This window comes from Marmota marmota, unplaced genomic scaffold (assembly GCF_001458135.2).
Source record: "Marmota marmota marmota unplaced genomic scaffold, marMar, whole genome shotgun sequence".
NCBI classification, from domain to species: domain Eukaryota; kingdom Metazoa; phylum Chordata; class Mammalia; order Rodentia; family Sciuridae; genus Marmota; species Marmota marmota.
This window is the reverse complement of record NW_026000005.1, coordinates 47,998,941-48,019,081: the sequence shown is the minus strand read 5'-3', so window position 1 is coordinate 48,019,081 and position 20,141 is coordinate 47,998,941. Positions and strand designations below refer to the sequence as shown.

The 20,141-nt window shown below is 50.5% G+C and overlaps 1 protein-coding gene across 5 annotated transcripts in view; it reads right to left on the bottom strand.

The window, feature by feature from the left end:
• The window catches only part of Dgkd (diacylglycerol kinase delta), a 97,080-nt gene that overhangs the window by 10,049 nt on the left and 66,890 nt on the right, over positions 1-20,141 (bottom strand). For all 5 annotated transcript variants that reach the window (XM_048808765.1, XM_048808766.1, XM_015481592.2 and 2 more), the window contains 16 exons: positions 19,973-20,135; positions 16,891-16,999; positions 12,034-12,173; positions 11,061-11,145; positions 9,620-9,714; positions 9,444-9,543; positions 9,093-9,366; positions 8,360-8,521; positions 7,489-7,617; positions 6,860-6,956; positions 4,242-4,352; positions 3,221-3,317; positions 2,931-3,038; positions 1,984-2,097; positions 709-843; positions 256-407 (listed from right to left, as the gene is read on the bottom strand). In XM_048808765.1, coding sequence (XP_048664722.1) covers positions 256-407; positions 709-843; positions 1,984-2,097; positions 2,931-3,038; positions 3,221-3,317; positions 4,242-4,352; positions 6,860-6,956; positions 7,489-7,617; positions 8,360-8,521; positions 9,093-9,366; positions 9,444-9,543; positions 9,620-9,714; positions 11,061-11,145; positions 12,034-12,173; positions 16,891-16,999; positions 19,973-20,135 — 2,071 coding nt within the window. The remainder of the gene's footprint in view (positions 1-255; positions 408-708; positions 844-1,983; positions 2,098-2,930; positions 3,039-3,220; positions 3,318-4,241; positions 4,353-6,859; positions 6,957-7,488; positions 7,618-8,359; positions 8,522-9,092; positions 9,367-9,443; positions 9,544-9,619; positions 9,715-11,060; positions 11,146-12,033; positions 12,174-16,890; positions 17,000-19,972; positions 20,136-20,141) is intronic.

Genomic DNA, 20,141 nt, shown 5'->3' with positions numbered 1-20,141 from the left:
CAGTCAAGGAATGTTCTTAGAAATCCAGGTCAGATTTAATGTCTGTGGCTGGCTCTGAAAATCCCTATGGGTTTCAGGTTTCCATCTATGCAAACCAGGCAGTGTCTGAGAGGGGGCTAAGAGAAATAACCAAAGCCAAGGCAAGAGAAACAGGCTGGGCCCTCGTAGCCGATGCAGATCCAACGCAAAGCCAGCAGAAGCTCCACAGCCTGCACACCAGTGAGGGGGCTCCCTGCAGCGCCGGGCAGAGCCCACCTGTGGATGAGGACCCCGGCCGCCTGCCCAAACTGGTCCATGTGGATGGCCTCCTCCTCAGATAGGATCTCTGGGTGCAGTGAAAAAGATGGTGGGCGGGGCAGCTCACACTTCTGTTTGTCTTCCCAGGACTTCAGGGTGTTCTCAAAGGCCTAGGACACAAGAGGCAGACTTACACTCTCCACCACGCTCTCAAGTGGGGAGCACACATCTAACCAAGATGAATACTACTAGATGTCAACGGTAACTAGGAAAGAAAGAGGCAATTTTTTTTTTTTACATTGCAAGGGAGGCAATGTCCTAGAAATTACTCTTTGTTAGGTTCATTTTCGTGTCTTAAACAAAAATCCTACCACAAAACATGAAGCTCTCTGGCTCCTCAAGAGTGCACAGGTAAGCCCACAGGTGAGCCTGGTACCCCTGCCAGAGGGCCCTGCAGGCAGTCATTCTTACCCTATCTCTGGTCAGCGTCTGTGCCCGGTTCTTGTGGATAATCCGAATGTATCCAGGGGGCTGGATCCAGGCCTCTCCATCCACCTGCACAGGTACACCCTCATCCCCCAGGATGGAAATCTTCACGGTGCGACACTGGGCCAATACCACAGGCGTCAGTTGTGTGCTAAGCCATGACCTCCAGAGGCCTCAAGGCACCACTGGGGCCTTCCTGATCCATATGCCGGTACCCCTTCCCCTCAGGATTCCCACCCACCACCACCACCGGGGACATAGCTCCAACAGCCAATTGCTTTGCTGTCAGGACCCAAGAGGCTGCTCTCCTCAGCTCTGCTGCCCTACCCACCCCTACAGTCCTCTCCCAGAGACTGATGAGCTTTGGGGATCAGTCAGTGTAGGAGACCCTGGTCTGCTGACATGGGCATCAGGAGCAGGTAGGTGGGGAGCAGGGAAGTCATGGGCCCTGCCAGATGCCAAAACCCCCAGAGAAAAGTCACTGAGTATATGATGATGCCCTTTTCCTCTTTCAAGAAAAATGCTGCAAAAACTTCAAAAAGTGAACTTTTAAGCAGACTAGGATTGGGGGCAGATGTAACACAAAAGATACTGGCCGACCCCAGCATGGGGTTCAGGCCAGTGAGATTTGTTTTGTTTTTCTATTTTGTGGTGCTGGGGATTGAGCACAGGGCCTTGTGCATGCTAGGCAAGCTCTCCACCACTGAGACACACGCCGGGCGGGCCAGTGGATTTTATAAGCAGCTCCTGCAACACCTCTGCAGAACAAGAGCAGCCCCCAATACCACAGGGAGACAGGCCTTCCCAGCCCATCACCACTGTCAGGATGGAGTCGTGGGAGCCCCAGCCTGTCTCCTGTCCCAGACCAGGCCTCAGATGGAAATACTCCCCAGGGCACCACAGAGACTTGGGCTGTTCCCATGCTCTGCATTACAGCTGCAGGGGTAGGGCAGAGAGTCTGTTCTACCTCAGTGTCTACCTGAATAGGCAGAGTGCTCAGGTAGGATACATGCTTTGGGGTTTTTCGTTTTGATAATTTAACTGTCAAATATAGCTGGTGGGAAGGATTTTGGTCCAGGAAGCAGTACTGTCCAGAGCCCAGCGAAAAGGCTGCCACAAGGTCCTGGGAAAGCACCCTCTTCTTGTGGGCTCCATCCACTGGAAGCAAACCCAGTGAGTTCTATGCCAAGCCCTGCCTCTGCAAACAGATGTGAACCGCAGGAGGGAGATATGCCCAGCCTTGAGGACCCTGGCCAGTACCTGTGCGATTCGGTGATGCTGCAGCTTAATTACACGAGACACAGCCATCTGCATGCTGCCAAACACAGCGACCACCTCCAGAATCTTATCATCAAACGACGGAGCTGCAAAAGTCTGAAAGGCCGTGTGAGAGCTGACCTCAGCCCCCACCCCACACACACACACACACACACCCAACTCTGGGGAAGCCCCTCTCATCAGCTGCTGTGCCAGTGAGAGGCAGGCAAGCCTGAACATGCACGAGGTTTCTGCTACCCAGCTGGTAGCCAGCCGCCTGGGTCCCCTTACTAGCTGCCGCTTACTAGCATGAGACCTTGGGCAAGTTATGTAACTCCTCTCTTCCTCAGTTTCCTCATCTGTCAAGTGAGGTCATACTTGCATACTCCTCAAGGGGCTGTTACAAGACTGAACAAGGTAACTTGAGAACACAGGTCCACATGTGTTAGGTTTGCAGTAAGTGCTGGCTGCTTTGTTATTATGTACAAAGAAGACATTTCCTCTGGCTAAAACTGATCAATACCTTCCCTCATTCAGATTTCTTCCCTGGCTCACAGCCCTGTGCAGACCAGGCCCTTGCAGATCCCAGTCTCCTTCCACATACTTGCTGCACGCTGCAGCCATGGGACCTTTCTCCACACCCTCCATGTACCTGTCTCCTCTTGCCTCTGAGCCTCCACATACAATACTCCCTCTGCCTGGCACAGCCCTCCTCTTCCCTGTGGCCCACCCAAGTTGGCCATCTCCTCGTCCCCCAGGTCTCGGCCTCCGCTCACCAATCCTACGTACTCAGTCTGCCCTCTAGACAGTAAGCCTGTGGGCAAGGGGCCCTGTCTGGTCCTCTACCACACCTACCCCCAGCACCACCAGATCACGAGAGCACCTTACTGCCCTCTGGCTGTCGCACTCCTCCCTGAGGCTAGCCCCCCCACCCTATACCCAGTACGTACATCATCTTCCTTGGTGCCCCCCCAGAAGTTGGTCCCTCCAGCATAGCTGGGAATGTTGAGGACAGCGATTCCCTGAAGACTAGGGAGGGGGATTGGTCGACCATCACACTGAGCAGCAGAAACATAGGCAGGGAGAAAGAGAAACACTTGGCATGAGCTGGTCTTCCTTCAGCAGCACTTGCACCAGGTGCCGAGGCGGCGCGGCCTGGATGGGCTCCCCTGGGGAGCTCAGCACAGTGCAGACAAGGCCAAGAGCTGGGGTGGGGGTGCAGAGGACCCTTCCCACTCACCTCCAGCAAGACCTTCTGCTCCAGGTTCCTGTAGGTTCTGTGCAGCAGCTCCTTGGTGCCCAGGACTCCATACCACATCATGTTCTTGGTCCGACTCCTAGGAATGGAAGCCAAGTCTTGAGGTGGGTCAGGGCTTCCTTCACAGGTAACAGCCTCTGCTATAAAGCCTGGGGGAATGCATCTGGTCACAAACCAGTCAGTCTCAAAAACTGTCTGCAGCAAAAACACCTGAAGACAAGACAAAAGTGCCTGAAGAAATATAGTTACCAGCCAGGCATGTGGCACACATCTGTGATCCCAGTGGCTCTCAGGTGGGTGAGGCAAAAGGCTCATGAGTTCAAAGCCAACCTCAGCAACTTAGTGAGGCCCTAAGAAACTCAACAAGACCCTGTCTCTAAATGAAATATAAAAAGGGGGACGTGGCTCAGTGTGTTTAAGCACCCGAGTTCAATCCCCAGTATTAAAAAAAAAAAAAAAAAGAAATATAATTACCAACAGGGAATTGTGCTAAATAATGACAATTTGTCGAGAAAGTAAATGAACAAAACTCCCCCAAATTTTATAGACCATGACTTTCTTCTGTCTTTGAAATTATGCTTGCCGTGGAAAATGAGGAAGAGCACAAAGGAGAAAGTAATCTTCACATCCCACACCCCTGCGCCCTCCCTGTGAATGCATGAAGGAGGTGGCAGGAGGCCTGCTGGGGAAACACAGCTCCCGGCAAACTTGTGCTACCTGCCTCTATTGCAGTGTCATGGGCTTATTCAATCCCCGCCACACACACACACCGCCCCCCATGGCCACTAGTGTTCTCACGTCCAGCCTGCCTGACCTGGCCAGCCCTGGACTGCTGACTGCGTCCTACACCTTTGCTTCTGACAATGAGGCATCCAGTCTCCCATCTTCTCCTTAGCATTCTGAACCATTTAGACCCCGCTGACTCCAGAAAGAGATCACCTGCTATCTGAAAGGAGAGGCCAGAAGGGTGTAGACGACAGGCAGCTCATGAGGCTGCACCCACCTGCACTTCTCCGGGTGCTCGTCACGCTTATTGTTAAAGTCCAGGGAGATCTTCGCATCCAGGCCAATGCCAAAATAGTTGTTCATGACGCACTTCTCTGTGTAGCACTCCCTGCAGAGGTGAGCGCTGAGTCAGCTACAACGGCCTGATGTGGCTGGCTTATCAGACAGACTACCGAGCTCCACACATTTCTTCCTTAGAGCAAAATGAACCCAAACCAGGTTTGCTCCCCCACAACCACCACTGTAAGAGCTTTACTGAGATATAATTCACCTGTCATGTACTTACCTATTTAAAAGTATATAATTCAGGGATTTTTAATATATTTTAAATTTTAAAACTACAGAATTTTAAAACCATTTCTACAATTTTAGAACATGTCATCACCTCAATAGAAAGGTCACATCCTAAACTAACAGCTCCCAACTCCCCATCCTCCTCAGCCCCTCAAAGCCACTCATCTGCTGTCTAGATGGTTGTGCCTATCCTAACAACTCCATACAAATGAAATCCTAAAACATGTGGCCCACCAGGTGCGGTGGCACACGAGGCTGAGGCAGGAGGATCGTGAGTTCAAAGCCAGCCTCAGCAACAGTGAGGCGCTAAGCAACTCAGTGAGGCCCTGTCTCTAAACACAAAATAAGGCCGGGGGTGTGGCTCAGTGGTTCAGTGCCCCTGAGTTCAATCCCCAGCACCCAAAACAAAACATCTACTGAAAAATTATATTCCACTGTGTGGATATTCTAGTTTACTTCTTCATTAGCTGATGCACATCTGAGTCATTCCACTTTCTGGTTATTATTTGTGGATATTTGTATACGAGCTAGGCATGGGCATATGCCAGTTCCCTGGGTATATGCTCAACGGCAGAGCTGCTAGTCATCTGGCGACTCAGTTCACCCTTCTAAGGAGCTGCCCACCTTTTCTACTATAAGGCTCTCTGCCTCCGTGATGGAGGCATCACGGAGATCTTCCATGGCACCTAAACTCACACCTCTGAATCCCAGGCTCAAAATGCTTTCCCAACACCCTTAGACCTGTTAAAGCAGTTTCCAAATCAAAAAGGAACTCAACTTCAAAATGTCTGTGCCAGCCCAGAGCCACAAAGCCTCCTCCCAGAGTCCTGCTGTGAGACTCATCTCCTTTAGCCTCTCACCCAACCAGCCGGAGGCCCTGGTCTGTGCTCACCCGACTGCTGGCATGGCTGAGCTCCTCTACAGCCGTGGTCACCTAGGGTTCCCCTCCAGGACAGGAGGTGAAAAGAGGAACACCTGTCCCTTCACAATGAAAAGACAGCATGGAGGATGCAGTGCAGGGAGCATGGCAGGAGACCCCACATAACTCACTGTGGAGAGGACACCTGGGAACACTGCGTGGACCAAAATTCTGATAGTTTAGCTTAACACTTTTTGTAGCCTGATCTGAAAACTAATCACGACCTATAAGTATTTTGAGGACACATCTAATTCAAGTGCCTAACAGCTGGCTGAGAGCAAAGCTCGGGAACAAAACCATCTTCTAAGTTGAAGACCACGTGGCTAACAGTATCCATAGGTCCTGGGAAAAAAAGAGAACTAATCCAGAAAAAAGGCATGTGGACAAGAGAAAGAGGGTCCCAGTTGGCAGCTGCCGATAAAGGGAGATGATGGGCTCCTGTTGTAGGCAGAACTGTGGTGGCCAAGCTGGTGGCCTCCACAGTTTGGGGTGGGGGGAAGGCAGACAGCACAGCTGTGTGTCCCCAGGTGAAGAAGAAAACACCCTTATACACAGAGCCAGGATTCCATGATACCAGACGAGGTTCAAGGCACTGAGGGCACGGCTCCCAGAGGGAATGTAGTCTGAGCCTTCAGTTGCGGCCTGAAGGCACAGAGCAGCAGCAGGAATGGAGCACAAGACTACCGCTAATGCCTGGAGTCTAAAGGCTGCCCTCCCAAACCCACGGAGCTTCTAAAACATGCCAGACACTATCAGTTGACAACCTGTGACCAAACATCACCAGCACCCAGCCACCCAGAGCCTGCCATCAGCAACAAGAAAGATAAGCTGGAAGTCTTCATCAGTTTGTAAAACACCATCCATCTCTTCACTGGTCTCTACTGAACAAAAGGCTCCATTCTGCTGCTCTGCAGATGTGCTCTCTGCCTCAGAACCTGGGCACAGCAAGAAGGCCACGTCCCCACAGGGCAGCAGCCCAATATTCTTCAATATTCGTCTCCTCAGTCTGTGTCACTGAGCAGGAAAGCAGGCAGGTGGGGCAGCAGGACAGGAGGGAGAAGCATGTGGGAGAAAAGACGTGACAGTGGGGCAGTAGATACCCAAGCGTGACAACTGAGGCAACCAGGGGGACGAGCAGAGTCAGCCTCCAGCAGGACTGGGTGGGCCAGCAAAAGCCCTGGAAGGCCACCAGCGAGTAGTGGAGTGCCTGGTCCCTTCTATCAAAGGGCTGAGAAAGAACCAGGGAAGGCCCTGCCCTCCGCCACCTCAGCCATCAGTTTCTAGGTTATCCTCATTAGCTACAGCAACCGAAGGCCCAGCCAGTCAACTATTAATTTCTCCAGTTAATTCTGAAATCATGTTCCAACGCGTTAACAAGATGCTGTGGTGCACCTCATACTCACAGGTTTTCGGGTTCAGCATTAAAGGGGTCAGCGTTAATTAATAAGCGACTGATGACAGAGCCCCCAGGCAAGGAACCAGACATCCCAGCCCGAACACCTACAAGGGAGAGAGAAAGAGTGCTGGCCAGAAGCTGCAGACAAGAGCAACGTAGGTCTTTGCTGCATCGCAGATACAAGTTCTGCAGAACATTAATATAATTAAACAAGTCGAAACAATGAAAGGACGTCCAAACCTTGACAATTCACAGGTCAAAAATCACCATCATCATCCAATGTTTATCATGCAAAAATGGACCTGTAGGGCCACAGACACCAACATCTATGAGACCCCTAAAGAATGTCTTCCTGGGGGTTGGAGGCAGCTCAGTAGTAGGAGCTACTTGGGCAGTTATTTGGGTTCAGCCTGCCCTTTATTAAAAAGGGCATTTTTCATAGTCATATAAATTTTAAAGTTCTGTGCCTATCTTTTCATGGACCTACAAGCTCTCTGTGGCCAGTGATGCCATCTTATTCCTTCTGACAGACCCAGTACCCAGCAAAGTGACGAGTCCAAGCCATTGGTAGCAAACACCTCCTAGCTAGTTGCCCCCAGCACACCAGCCCAGGTAGGTGGAGGTGACAGCACTCACTTGGGAACAGGATCTTGGTGTTCAGTGCAGGCAGGCCATCTCGGCTTCCTGCCTGGGGAGGAAGAGAGGCAGAGTTGCCCAAGGACAGACCTCCTTTGCTCATTAGCTTCTCACATGGGGATCTGGATGCTGTAAAATAATACAGAACACCCTCAGACGGTCCGAAATTGAATGCAGCTGAAATCCTAGGGGGCATGGGTGGAAGGACCGGTGTGAGGGCTGTGGGAGGAAAGAGAGCTACAAATCACCAGTTGGGCCAGCAGGAAAAGTACAAGACAAAAGAAAGAAGTCCCTGAGTGAGGACTCGCACAGCATGCCAAGGGCCTGGGTTGTCTTGAAGGCAGCAGAGGTGGTGGATGGCAACACAGGGATGGGCTGGCCCAGCCATGGTCTGAAGGCGCAGTCCGCACCCAGGCAGAGTGGAGTATTAACGACCAATGCTCTCGGCACTGACTCTGGGCAGGCCCCTCAGTGCCTGGCCAGCTGAAGGGCAGAGGGGCTCCCCAACAGGAGGAGCCTGTGCCAGGGTCTGTTCCACGAGGGGCAAGGATCCATCCCTGCCAGACACAGTCCTGTCTGAGTATCGCTGTGGGACACTGTCAGGAAGTGTCAGGAAGGCTGGGCAGATACCAGCCACTCCCAAGGAGGGCAGGGCCTTTCCTTGTGTAGGGAACCTCCCCAGGCCCTGCAGGTTCTACCAGTATCCTCCAGAAAAGCCACATGTCAGGATCACACACACAGACGGTGCACACATGGGCCATGGTCATGAGAGTCAAATGGCTAAAGCAATTAGGAGAAAGGCCCCTAGAGCTCCCTTCAGCAAGCTTGTGAATGCAACCAAAACCAAAGCCTGCCTGCAGCAGAGACATACCTTTGCGGTGGCTTCTCCCTTTGAGGACCCCGCAGCTCTCACTGTGGGATAGCGGTGGGCATACTCTGCCATCTGTCCTTGAGTCCTTCTTCTCTTCTGCCTCCGGGAGGCCCAGCATGAAGCCCTCCTGCTCCTGGGTCTGGGCATTCTGTTCATCAACAGCTAGGCAGGGAGACAGCACTGCCACTGAGCACATATGACAGCAGCAGCCGTGCCAAGATAGCTCCAGGTGCAGGGTCCAAGCTTCCCCTCTCAGATGTCCTCTGACAGTCAGACCCTGGCACCCCACCACACCTCACCTTTTGCCTGGTCCCAAGCACAGTCAGTTCAGCGGCACCTGGACATTGTGCTGACTGGCTGGGGAGAAGGACCCTGAGGCTGGAGACCACAGAGGGGAAAGTGACCTAGCAGAGGAACCCCCTGGATGTCATCCAGGAGGGCAGGCAGGCATAGGCACACCAATCCATGACTATGGTCTGCTCAGAATGGACACGGGGAGGGCCAGGAAGGGGGGTGAAGCGAGGGGCGACAGTGTGGACTGGCTTCTGAGAGTGCTGAGGCAGGCAAGGGCAAGCTAGCCTGCTGAAGGGGCGTGGGTGTAGATGAGGGTAGACGAGTGTGTGGGCCAGTGTTTATCCCAATGTGTCCATCCTGGTCATCACCCACTCAAGGAACTCAGGTACACCCAGTGTGTGTCTGAAGACAGCCATCCGGCCACCAAGAGGCCCAATACCTTTCTCTGTGTGTTCTATGATCTGGCGAATCGCTTTCTTCAGGCTGTTGGCTCTCAGCATGAGCTGCTCTCGAGGCCGGAAGATCTGTGGCCGGGCAGGACATGCCGAGCCCACCAGGCGGTCCCCAGTGGAGCCACAGACACTGCCCGATCCATCCCCATCTTCAGCCTCCTCAGCAATGGTAGGGGGTGGGTTGGGCAAAGAGGACGAGGCCTGGGACTCATCATCCAAGGTCTTCAGGAGAGAGTCCAACTTCTCCTTCAGGACAGAGCACTAGACAGGATGGACTGGCATGGAATGCATGCTCCTCATGTCTGGATGCCCCTCCCACCCTGCACCCAGGAACAGACCTTCTTGGCCATGACCTCTGACTCCTCTGAGCTCTCAGTTGTCTTCTCGTAGGCCCTGCCCACCCGGGCCACAAAGTCCTTCACTGTCTCGCAAAGCACTCTGGGGGACAAGGGGAGGTTGAAACTCTGGGTGCCACCTTGGTTGAGGCCTTGCCTCCCCAAGGCCAAGTACTCACTTGGCTGATGAGATGACCACCGAGTGCTGATCTGAGGTCAGGATTTTAGAAAGATGGGCTGCAACTGAGTCTTCATAGAAGAGAATCTGCTGTACCTGCAATCACCCCAAAACAGGGATCTGTCAGTCTCCATGATCGACTGACTGGGCACTCTATCCATGACTCTGGGTCACAGGGATCTTCTACTTCCCCGGTAGCAAAGTCTGGAAAGGAGATGCCCTCTACCTGCCTCAGCCTGCTACAGCCTCAACTCACTTCAAATGCTAGTCTGAGCTGACCAGTATTCTGTAAGAGACTTTAGAAGATTCATCAAGCAGTAGACAGACTGAAAGCCAGTTCCAAACAAAAACGAATCTGTCCAAATAGGCAGGCTCTCCTGCTACTTTAGTCTGAAATCTAAACCTGGCCTGTGCAGGGTCCTTCGTCTGTCACCCGCTCTGTCTGCGGTGACCCCACTGATAGTGGCCCCTGGTTTGGGTTCCATTCAGAGCAGATGCCATGTTTTCTATGTGGTGTGAATTCCATCCTCTTCACCACTAGCGTTTGCCAGTGACACAGGAATGCCACCCTGTATTGTGGCTGCTCCCCTGGCCCTGCCCCCGAGCCAGCAAGCTTCACTGCTAGCCAGGCAAATCAAAATCACTCTGTGAGTGTGAAGACATGCCAAGCAGGCCCGGATACTCTGGCCGGCAGCACTGTTCGTCAACTGTGCCCTGACCGCCTGGAGAAGATCATCTCTTTCTACAGCCCTTGGCACTCTCGGCTGGCACACTACCAGGCAGAGTCCTTCTCACACTCAGCTGGCAGAGCTTGCCCTGTGGGATAAGCACAGCTGTGTGCCCAGCACTGCATCAGTGCAGGACATAAACCAAAGAAGTCAAAGTCTATGTCCTCAGGCAACTTAAAGCTAAATCACAACTATAACATCCACCGAGCAAAAAGAACTCCGTGCTGAACCAAGGTAGACAAACTAAGGGCGGCTACAGACACCCAGAGAGAGGAGGAGTGGGACAGGGGCAGAGGCCCTGTGGCTGCTAGGAACAAGGCAGCAAAGGGAACTGGGCAGTCCAGGCTGGGGGACAGCTGTGACAAGAGAGGGAACCAGTATAGATGGTGCATGGGGTGCTAAGGAGCTGACAGAATGCACCAGAGAGCAGGAAGGCACAGGACAAGGTCACTGGGATAACCCAGGAAACCTTTACACAGTCATGAAGCCCAAGAGTTAGAACCCAGCCAGCCTGCTGTTCAGCTGTGACAGACCCAGCATGAGAGGGGCAAAGGAGACATTTCAAAATGCTGACCGTATGTTAAGACCATGAGGTGGGGTTTAAAGAGTGATGGCAGGCTGGGTGGAGCTCAACGGTAAAGCACTTACCTAGCATGTATGGGGACCTAGGTTCTATCCCTACCCTGCCCCCCAAAAAAGAGCTGGTGGCAATACCTCGGAATCCTCACTGAAGTCTTCGGTGACAGTGGAGGAAGAGGCCTGCCGAGGGAGTTTGGTCTCGTGCGCCATGACGCTCCACCTGTACAGGCACAAGTTCAGCTCAACCAGGCACCTGCCAGCACCCAGAGACATGCAACTGCCCATGACAGACCCTTGCTCCCCCCAATTCCACAGCCTGTCCCTTGATCTCCGTCCTATTTCTGACCTCACTTTTAAGCCCTCTATCTTGACTCCACATCTGTAACTTCATCTGCCTGAGAACAAACATCTCCTCTCCCCAACCAACAGGGCACTACAGCTCCACAGAAAGAAATGAAAGGTCTTCCATAAAAGCCGCCCTTGAGATAAGGTGCTGCTGCTGGGAGAAATGGACTTTCCCTCCTTCAGATAGCTACAAACTGCTCAGCTAGCAGCCAGCCTGCCCAATGAGGATGAGTACTTCCTACCAGGAAGGCCGTCCAGATCTCTAGGGTCCTGGAACATTTTCATTGACACCAAAGACCACGGCATGTGGGCAGTGGGGTACCATCCATCTAACTAGAAGCAACCCACCCAAAGAAGCCAGAATATCTTTTAAGCCCTACAGGACACTTGCCCAAAATGTGCTCTTCTGGAACGAACATAGGAAAATGGAACTGCTCAAATACACGCCTAGCAGTACTTCGCCAGTGGTCACAGACCCTCAGCCAAGACAGCTGAAGACTAGAGGCAGCTTCTCGGACACCATGACAGACCTAAATATGGCCTCTTAAGGAGAACTCACCATTTGGGACGTGCTTCTTAACCTGTGTTGTTTGTTTCTATCCTTTGAATAATATCTAACCAAAACTATCAGGAAAAGAATATATGCTCAAGTCAAACATACAAATAACATCAGAGGTGCACAGACCCCAGGACAGGATTCATGCTCAAGTGCCTGCTTCTCAGAATAGCTTCAGCCCACACAGCACTGGTGCACTCCACTCACCTGTCCAACATCTTAGTGCTGGCCCTCTCCAGCTTCGCCAAGATCTGCGGAAGCTGGGTATCATCGTCACAGGCTGAGCCCCAACCAAGCACTCGGGCCAGATCATTTCCTGTCCCCAGGGGTAACACTCCCAGCTGACACTGACCGGAAACAGAAGAGAGAAACTTATTAACAAAATCCATCTTCCTCCCGTGCATCTCCTCTCAACAAAATCTACTGCCCTCCCTGAGCCCTACAGTTTTGGCCACATGAAGTATGGGAAAGATCTGACTGAAGCGTGAGGCCTGCACCTTCTCAGCAGAGGCCACTTGGAGAAGACAGATGGTCATTAGGATCCAAGAGCAGGTGCCAGTGTCGACTCTGGCCATTGCCATATATCTTGACAATAAACCCTACAAGGCCTCAGTTTGCACAGTCCCTTCATTCCCAGTTGCACTGCTGGGACTGCATCCCAGGGGCTGGTCGGTCCCCACCAGTCACTCCAACTACTACAGCACTTTACTCACCAAACTTACTTTCTAAAACATCGCTAATATCATTCCCTCAGCCCTAAAACCATCTCCAGTGGCTTTTAAATCCAGAACCACCCAAAGTGGACACTCCGGACCCAGCCTAAGACTGTACATGCCATCCCCCAAAGCTCTGGCCCACACCTGGCATTCCCCTCCCAGAGCCTCACCAAAGCCCCTCTGTGCCAAGTCAGTACTTAAAAGGCCCCCAAAATGCTGGCTGCCCCACACTTCTCTGTCAACACAGTGACCAGCCAGAGTCATCAGAGCCTGGGGTACAAATCCTAAAGCCAGGAACACAGCCTGCTCCCCAAAGTACTGCACAGTCCCTGTTCTCCTGACACCCAGTGTCTGTGCATGGGGCCCTGCTGGCATGCAGGGACAGCAGCAGAAAAGAGCACCAAGAGCACAGTGTGGATATGCAGGAGGTGGGAAAGAACACGTGAGGACACACAGGTGGAAAGAACTGGGTGCTGAAGGAGTCTAAGAGGGGCTGGTGCCTCAGTGAGGCCTCCTGGAGCCCCACAGGAAAAGACAGGCAGCAGGAACACAGGCAGTGTTCCAGGAGATGAGGTGACACGCCTGAGAAGTGCAAGTCAGAGCACAACACAGAGAAGATGGTGAGGGAAGAGGGGTAGAAAAGCTAGGCAGATCCAATCAAGGGCCTGGGTGAACTCTGCTATTGTGCTGGACCCTGCCCATCACCGAAGCTAATGAGGGACACATGCATACAACCACCCAGAGAGGGTGGCCCAGATGAGCTATCCCCAGATGGAGGCAAGGGCTCAGCAGGGACCCAGCTGCATATACAAGTGGCCTAGACCAGGGGGAAGACAGCAGGGCTGGGAATGGTGAGGTGGCAGGACTACACCCATCGGGTGTCTAGAAAACAGGGAGGGAAAGGGACCAAAGAATAAGGAAAGACTCTCAAACTTCTGCTTGAACACCCAGATGGACAGTGTTTTCAGACTCCAAGGAAAGGTACATGGGTAGGGTGGGGGCCAAGCAATAACTTGGGACTGGAAACCTACAGCACCAAGACATCCAGAGGGGCCCAGAGCATCTCAAGGGTAGACAAAACTCCTTCAAGCGACTGAGTCTTCCTCTGAAGAAGAGTGTGGAGAATAAGGAGAAGTCCCACAGGGCTCTGGAGACACAGCATATAAAGGGTGCCGGGAGGAGAAGAAAGGGTGTGAAGAAAGCCAGGGTGTGGGGTCCAAAGAAACCACAGCAAGAGAACATCAAAGGCCACAGAGAAATCAGAGGAGGTGAGTGTTCACAGAACTGGGCTGAAGAGATGAAAATAACCCTCAAGGTTTCACTCTTCCTAACTAGCAACAGAAAATTCATCCATAATCCACAAATCCACAAAACTAAGTGGACTACTCCAGTCTTGCCACTAGGAGGAGTTGTGTCTCTTTCCTGAGCAACAGTCCTGCTTGGTGGTGCACTGCATGGTTAAGACCCTCATCACTGACAAAAACATACACTGGCAAAGACAGCCTCTCTTAACAAGTGGTGCTGGGAAAACTTGTCATCCTTGTGTAAAAGAATGACACTTGACCCTTATTTCTCACCCTGCACAAAAACAACTCAAAATGGTTCCAAGTCTTCAGAATTAGAACAGAAACTGCACTTCTAGAAGAAATCGTAGGGTCAACACTCCAGCATATGGACACATGCAATGACTTTCTCAACAGGACCCCTAAAGCTCAACAAATTATGCGCAGAGTTAATAAGTGACATGGTATCAAGTTAAAGCCTCTGCACAGCAAAGGAAACAATTAGGAAGTAAAGAGAGAGCCCAGAGGAGAAAATCACTGCTAACTACTCTTCTGACAGAGTATTAATGTCCAGAATATATAAAGAACTTAAAAAAAAAAAAAAGAAAATGCAACTAATAAATAGACAAATGAACTCCAATACTTTTCAAAAGAAAAAATAAAATGACCAACAAATGTATGAAAAAACTGTTCAACATCATCAGCAATTAGGAAAGTGCAAATCAAAATTATGCTAAGACTTCATGTCATACCAGTCACAATGGCAGTCATCAAGAATTCAAATAATAATAAATGCTGGAGAGGACATGGAGAAAAAGAAACACTTTACACTGAGACAATAAATCAGTACAGGGGCTGGGGATGTGGCTCAAGTGGTAACGCGCTTGCCTGGCATGCGTGGGGTGCTGGGTTCAATCCTCAGCACCACATAAAAATAAAATAAAGATGTTGTGTCCACCGAAAACTGAAAAATAAATATTAAAATTAAAAAAAATAAAATAAAAAATAAATCAGTACAACTGCTATGGAAATCAGTATGGAGGTTCCTCAAAAGACAAATCAGGGAACCACCATATGATCCAGCCATGTCACTCTGCAGTATTTATCCTAAAGAATTAAAGTCATCTTACAAGAGTGACACATGCATATCCATGTTTACAGCAGCACAGCTCACAATGGCCAAACTATGGAACCAGTCTAAGTGTCCACCAACAGATAAAAATGGATAAAGAAAATGTGGTAAATATACACAATGGAGTTTTATTCAGCCATAAAGAAAAATGAAATTATGTCGTTTGCAGGAAAATGGATTTGGGAACATTGTGTTAAGCAAAATAAGTCAAACTCAGAAGGACAAGGGTCACGTTTTTCTCTCTCATGTAAAAGCTAGAAAGGAAGGAGGAAAGAAAGGTGAGGGCAAGGGAGATCAGTACAGAAGAGGAAAGGGACCATGGGTAGGAGGAGGGGAAGAAGGAGGGAAGTGCCGAGGAATAGTATTAGCCAAATCATATTATTACATTGTGTGCATATATGAATATGTAGTAACAAATATCACAATTACGTACATCTATAATGCACCAATAAAAATTAAAGACAAAAAAAGACCCTACTCACTCCATCGTGGAGTTAAGTACTAACAACACCCACCCATAAGTACCACTGAGCCAGTGGAGCTGGGTGGAGAATGCAAAAATCACTAGAAAATGCAATAAACTCACATGGAAGATTTAAAAATTTTAAGTTTATTTTTATTTATAATTTTGAGACAGGTTTCTTGCTAAGTTTCTGGGGCTGGCCTTGAACTTGCAATCCTACTGCCTCAGCCTCACAAGTCTCTTGGGATTTTCGCACCACCATGCCCATTTTAAAGGGCAATATAAACATGGTATAAGACAATATCAATGACTGTTTGTATAACCTTGGAGTATGGACAAGTGTCTCAATATGACAAATGACAAAAATCATGAAGACCAAAACAATATTTTAATAAAATTACAAATGACCAATAAGGGGGGGTGGGATCTACAAAGACAGACATAAGAGTTAATAAAACAATTACCCTTAGACATCAATTTAAAAAAATAAAATGAACACCTCAAGAGAAAATGAGGAAAAGCATAATTTGAATCACAAACAGGTGATTCATTTAAAACTTCACAGTCAATTGAGACAAGGCTTGACTCGAAGAAATAAAAATAAGATTCTTATTTTACTCTGATGGGCAAAACTTGAAAAGAAGCCATTTGGGCACACCATGAGAAAGTACAGACTCATGCCATACCAGGAAGGTGAGCAGGCACAGTCCTAGTGGAGTGGAGTCAGTTAGTACATACCAATTTTTAAACTCAGAGGAAGCACTTGGGAAGCACACACGGCTTCGCCAGCCTTGTTGCTAAGAAATCTCAGCTCCACTGATGCAAGCCATGAGCTAAGCTCGGGCTCCAGCTCCATCCAGGGGAAGCTACACAGAGCTGCTGGCTAGAGCTGAGCCTGAAATGCCTGCTACAATGACTCTAGGCGTGCAGTGAGAAGCTAGTGGGAAAATAGCAGCATCCATTTACAACTGCAACTGTGTTCACATCTTGCTCTACGTATTGATACAAGTCAAAAAGGCAGTGACAGCAATGTTAGCAGTGACTAACTACCAGGGGAGAGGCGTGGCTGGAGTGAAAATCCAACAACACAGTCACCATTTTCTTAATGTGCAATCAGAAAAGTGTATTTTCATCTCTATACAAAAACCTAAGTTCAGTTGAGAGGTTGAATGTATACTTCCTCCCCACCTCCAGAGCCAGAGGCATCAAATCATACCAGCACCCAGTGAAGAGCCTGGGGGGACAGGGGACAACAGCCTCCAGACCCTCCCCCAACTGGGACAGTTCTTCATGCCCCAGGCTCTGACTTGCTCTCCCTTCTCCTCTCTCTGGCCACAATCTGCATGACCTTCCAAACCTCTGCTATTCCCTGCCAGAGAGCAGGTGCCTCTAATGCACAGAGCTGAAACAGCAGGCCACTCTGACCTTGGCAGCCCTCTGCTGGAGCTGAGCTCCCTAGAGTCCAGGTACCTGTTTGTGAAGGTTGAGGCTGTCAATTTCAGAGAGGACCCAGCCAACACTGCCATCCCCACCACAAACCAAAATCCGGAAGGTGTCAAACTTCTGGAATAACCGTAAGCTGTGGAGAAAAGAAAGGCAATGAAATGCCATGCGTTCCAAAGGACAAACAATGGGCTTGTCTGTCCCAGCTGAGGGGAGCTGCCCATTCCTCCCAGCTGACCCTGTGGTGACAAGACTATCTGCATGGCCCCTCACTCAGGCTCTGCTGTTTCAGAATGAATGACAGTGGGACTGGGGCCTTGACAGACCTTCCAGCCAGGGACAGGGACCAGCCAGGCATGAGACCATGGACGGCTGGTGGATGCACGCCACCTCATCTTGCTCAGGCACGGGTTTCTTGCAGGATTCATGAGCACAGACTGCCTCAGCCCCAAACAAACGCTGGGGCCAATGGTCCCCACCCTTCAGCACTGTCTCTCACCTGCCCCATCCAGATGCTGTCACTGTCAACCCTCTCCATCATGCCCTCTTGGCCGCCAAGTCTCGACACCACTCATCCCCAGGCACTGCAGTCAGATCTCTGCCCAGCTCTGGCCCGGTAATGCCAGAGCCCCAGGCTGCAGATCCGCCAGCGCCCTGCCTGTCTCCCCAGAGCACTTATGCCTCAGGCCTTTGGTCCTTGGGAGAAGTGGCCCAGGCTTCCTTTTTTTTTTTTCTTTTTTTAATATATATTTTTAGTTGTTGATGGACCTTTATTTTTATGTGGTGCTGAGAATCAAACCCAGTGCCTCACACATGCCAGGCAAGTGCTCTACCTCTGAGCCACAACCCCAACCCACTTCCTTCCCTTTTAACTTCTTCTCAGTATTCTTCCTGGGCTCCTGCTGGTCACCATGCCCCCACCCCCATGCAGGGTTCCCACTTGGGGCTTCATGGACATGTTCTCCTCACTCCCAATCCTCTTCCTGAATGATCTCATCCATGTTTGGCTTCAAAAGACATACAGGTGCTGATGACCCTGAATGACACCCCTGGCCATGTGTTTGTACCTGTCCACCAGAAGGCACCAACCTGGTTTTCTACAGCACATCTGGCAGGACACGTCCCTCAACAAGGACCAGCACCACCATCAGGTCAGCCTGCCTTACACCTCCCTCCACTCCCACGAAGCCCAGATGGCTCAGCCACCATTCTGCTCTGAGCTCTCCAGGGGCCTCCCAGGTGTTCACAGCAAGATCTTTCTAAAACACAGTAATGAAGTCTCAGTTTAAGAGGATGCCCCTCATTTTCAGGAAAGGGTCAAACTTCTCAGCCAGCACCTATAGCCCTTAATGACCAGCAGCTTCCTGCTTTTCGGCCTTGGTGCCCACTGCTCCCCAGGAATTGTCCCAGTTCCCACACTGTGCCTGCGGGAGGAGACAAAGTCAAGAGCACACTGTGGGCACACCAGCCCTCCTCAAACACTAGCACAGCAGAGACACTGGCTTGACTTCTGTGCTCCCTCCCTGGGTTGCACTGCCCCACTGAAGTGACCCTGACTGTCCACATGTGCTCCCTCCCCACTGGGGGACGTTGTGGACCCTGCCTCTAGCAGAGCCAGTCTCAGAGGAAGTGCTCAAAAACAAACAGGGATGTTGGAACAGCAACTAGACTCAGGCCTGAACAGAGCCAAACTCTAAGCCACTAAGCTGCACCTGACGGTGGGAACCAGAAGTAACCATGTGTATCCTTGGAGAGCATTCACTCCTATGAGGCCCTGCTTTCTAGAGAAGGGGGGATAAACCAAGGCCAGGACTTGGTCCTACAAGAAGCTGGGTGAAGTAAGATGTTTTCCAATTCCCAGAAACAAGAAAAGAGTGAACTCATGCCACTGGTGGGGGGTGGGGGGAGTCCCCTAGTCATCTCATACTTAACTAACTATAAATCAGAGTTCTACGTGTATGCCAAAATGAATATTTCATCCTCAAATTCAATGTGCAGTCGTGCCCAGAGATACTACCAAGCATTCATTCAACATCCCTGGCAGCACATTTAACAACCATTGAATCTGCTCAGTGTTAAGTGACAAGGGATATATGATACCTCCACTTTCCCTGCTTAACTGAAATCATGTCTTTATCAACGTCAGGTGAATGGGATCCTGCATCATTCAAAAGAAGTTGTGCCTTGGAGAAAACAAGCTGCAGTGTCACCATCTGTGGCACTGCTGAGCATGGGGAAGAACAACACTGAGGACACCCAAAGGACTGTGTTCGAGGAACGGCAAGCAGCATGTGCCCCCACCCCACACTGCAACGGGTCAGCCAGGGACACACAGTGAGTCAGCCCAGGCTCACGTTACAGCAACACCTGGTTCCAAAAACACTGCCTTCCCAGGAGAACATACACCAGACAGCAGGGTGAGCAGGCACCTCACACTCCACTTATCCTGCACAATCTTCCTGAAATGCTAGCACGTCCTCTTAGAGCCTTACCTTGAACCAGTGCTTCCAAATGAAGAAGGAATTAGTTCATATGGCAAAACTGACAGAAGCAAATGTTTCTACAACAGTGCAAAGCACAAAACCAAAAGATGAAATGCATAATTATTCTGCACAACTCCCTGGGCCCCTGCACAGCTCATGCCTCGTTGCACCTGTGCAATACTTCCTGTGATACTTCTCGATACTTCCTGTGCTCCCAAGATGAAGGAACCCCTTGGCCTCACTGGAGTAAAGCTTCTTCCTGGGGATTGAGCCAGCAGGTCTGTAAGCATTGACACAGAAACAGGCCCCCAATCTACAGCTGATGCGCATAGACAGCATGCTGTGCACCGACAGCTGGCACGGGGTTCCGTTTGGTTTAGACGGTGCCTGTGTGCATGCATATGTGTGCACTGGAATCTGGAAGGGCCAAGCCCCCATCAACTATTAAGAGCAAAAACCTTTGCAAGTGGAGTTTGGGGACGAGTGATTCAAAAATGACAATTTCTTTCCCATTTAAAATTTACTGTATCTTTGATCTATTTATCTATTTTAGATAAAAATATTTAAAAGTCCTTATCTAAAAATATTAAAAGGTCCAGGAAAGAAAGATTTCTCAAGCTTCCTACCCGAGGTGTGGTCCTCCATTCATGAGGTCAAAGACCTGGGCAGGGTTCAGCAGCTGCTTGAACCTTCTGAGGAATTTCACACCCTGGTTGTCCCCACTCTTGGAATTGACGAAGACCAGCAGGGGACTTGTGCAAGACGGAGGACAGGTGGCCTTCCAGAACCCTGAAT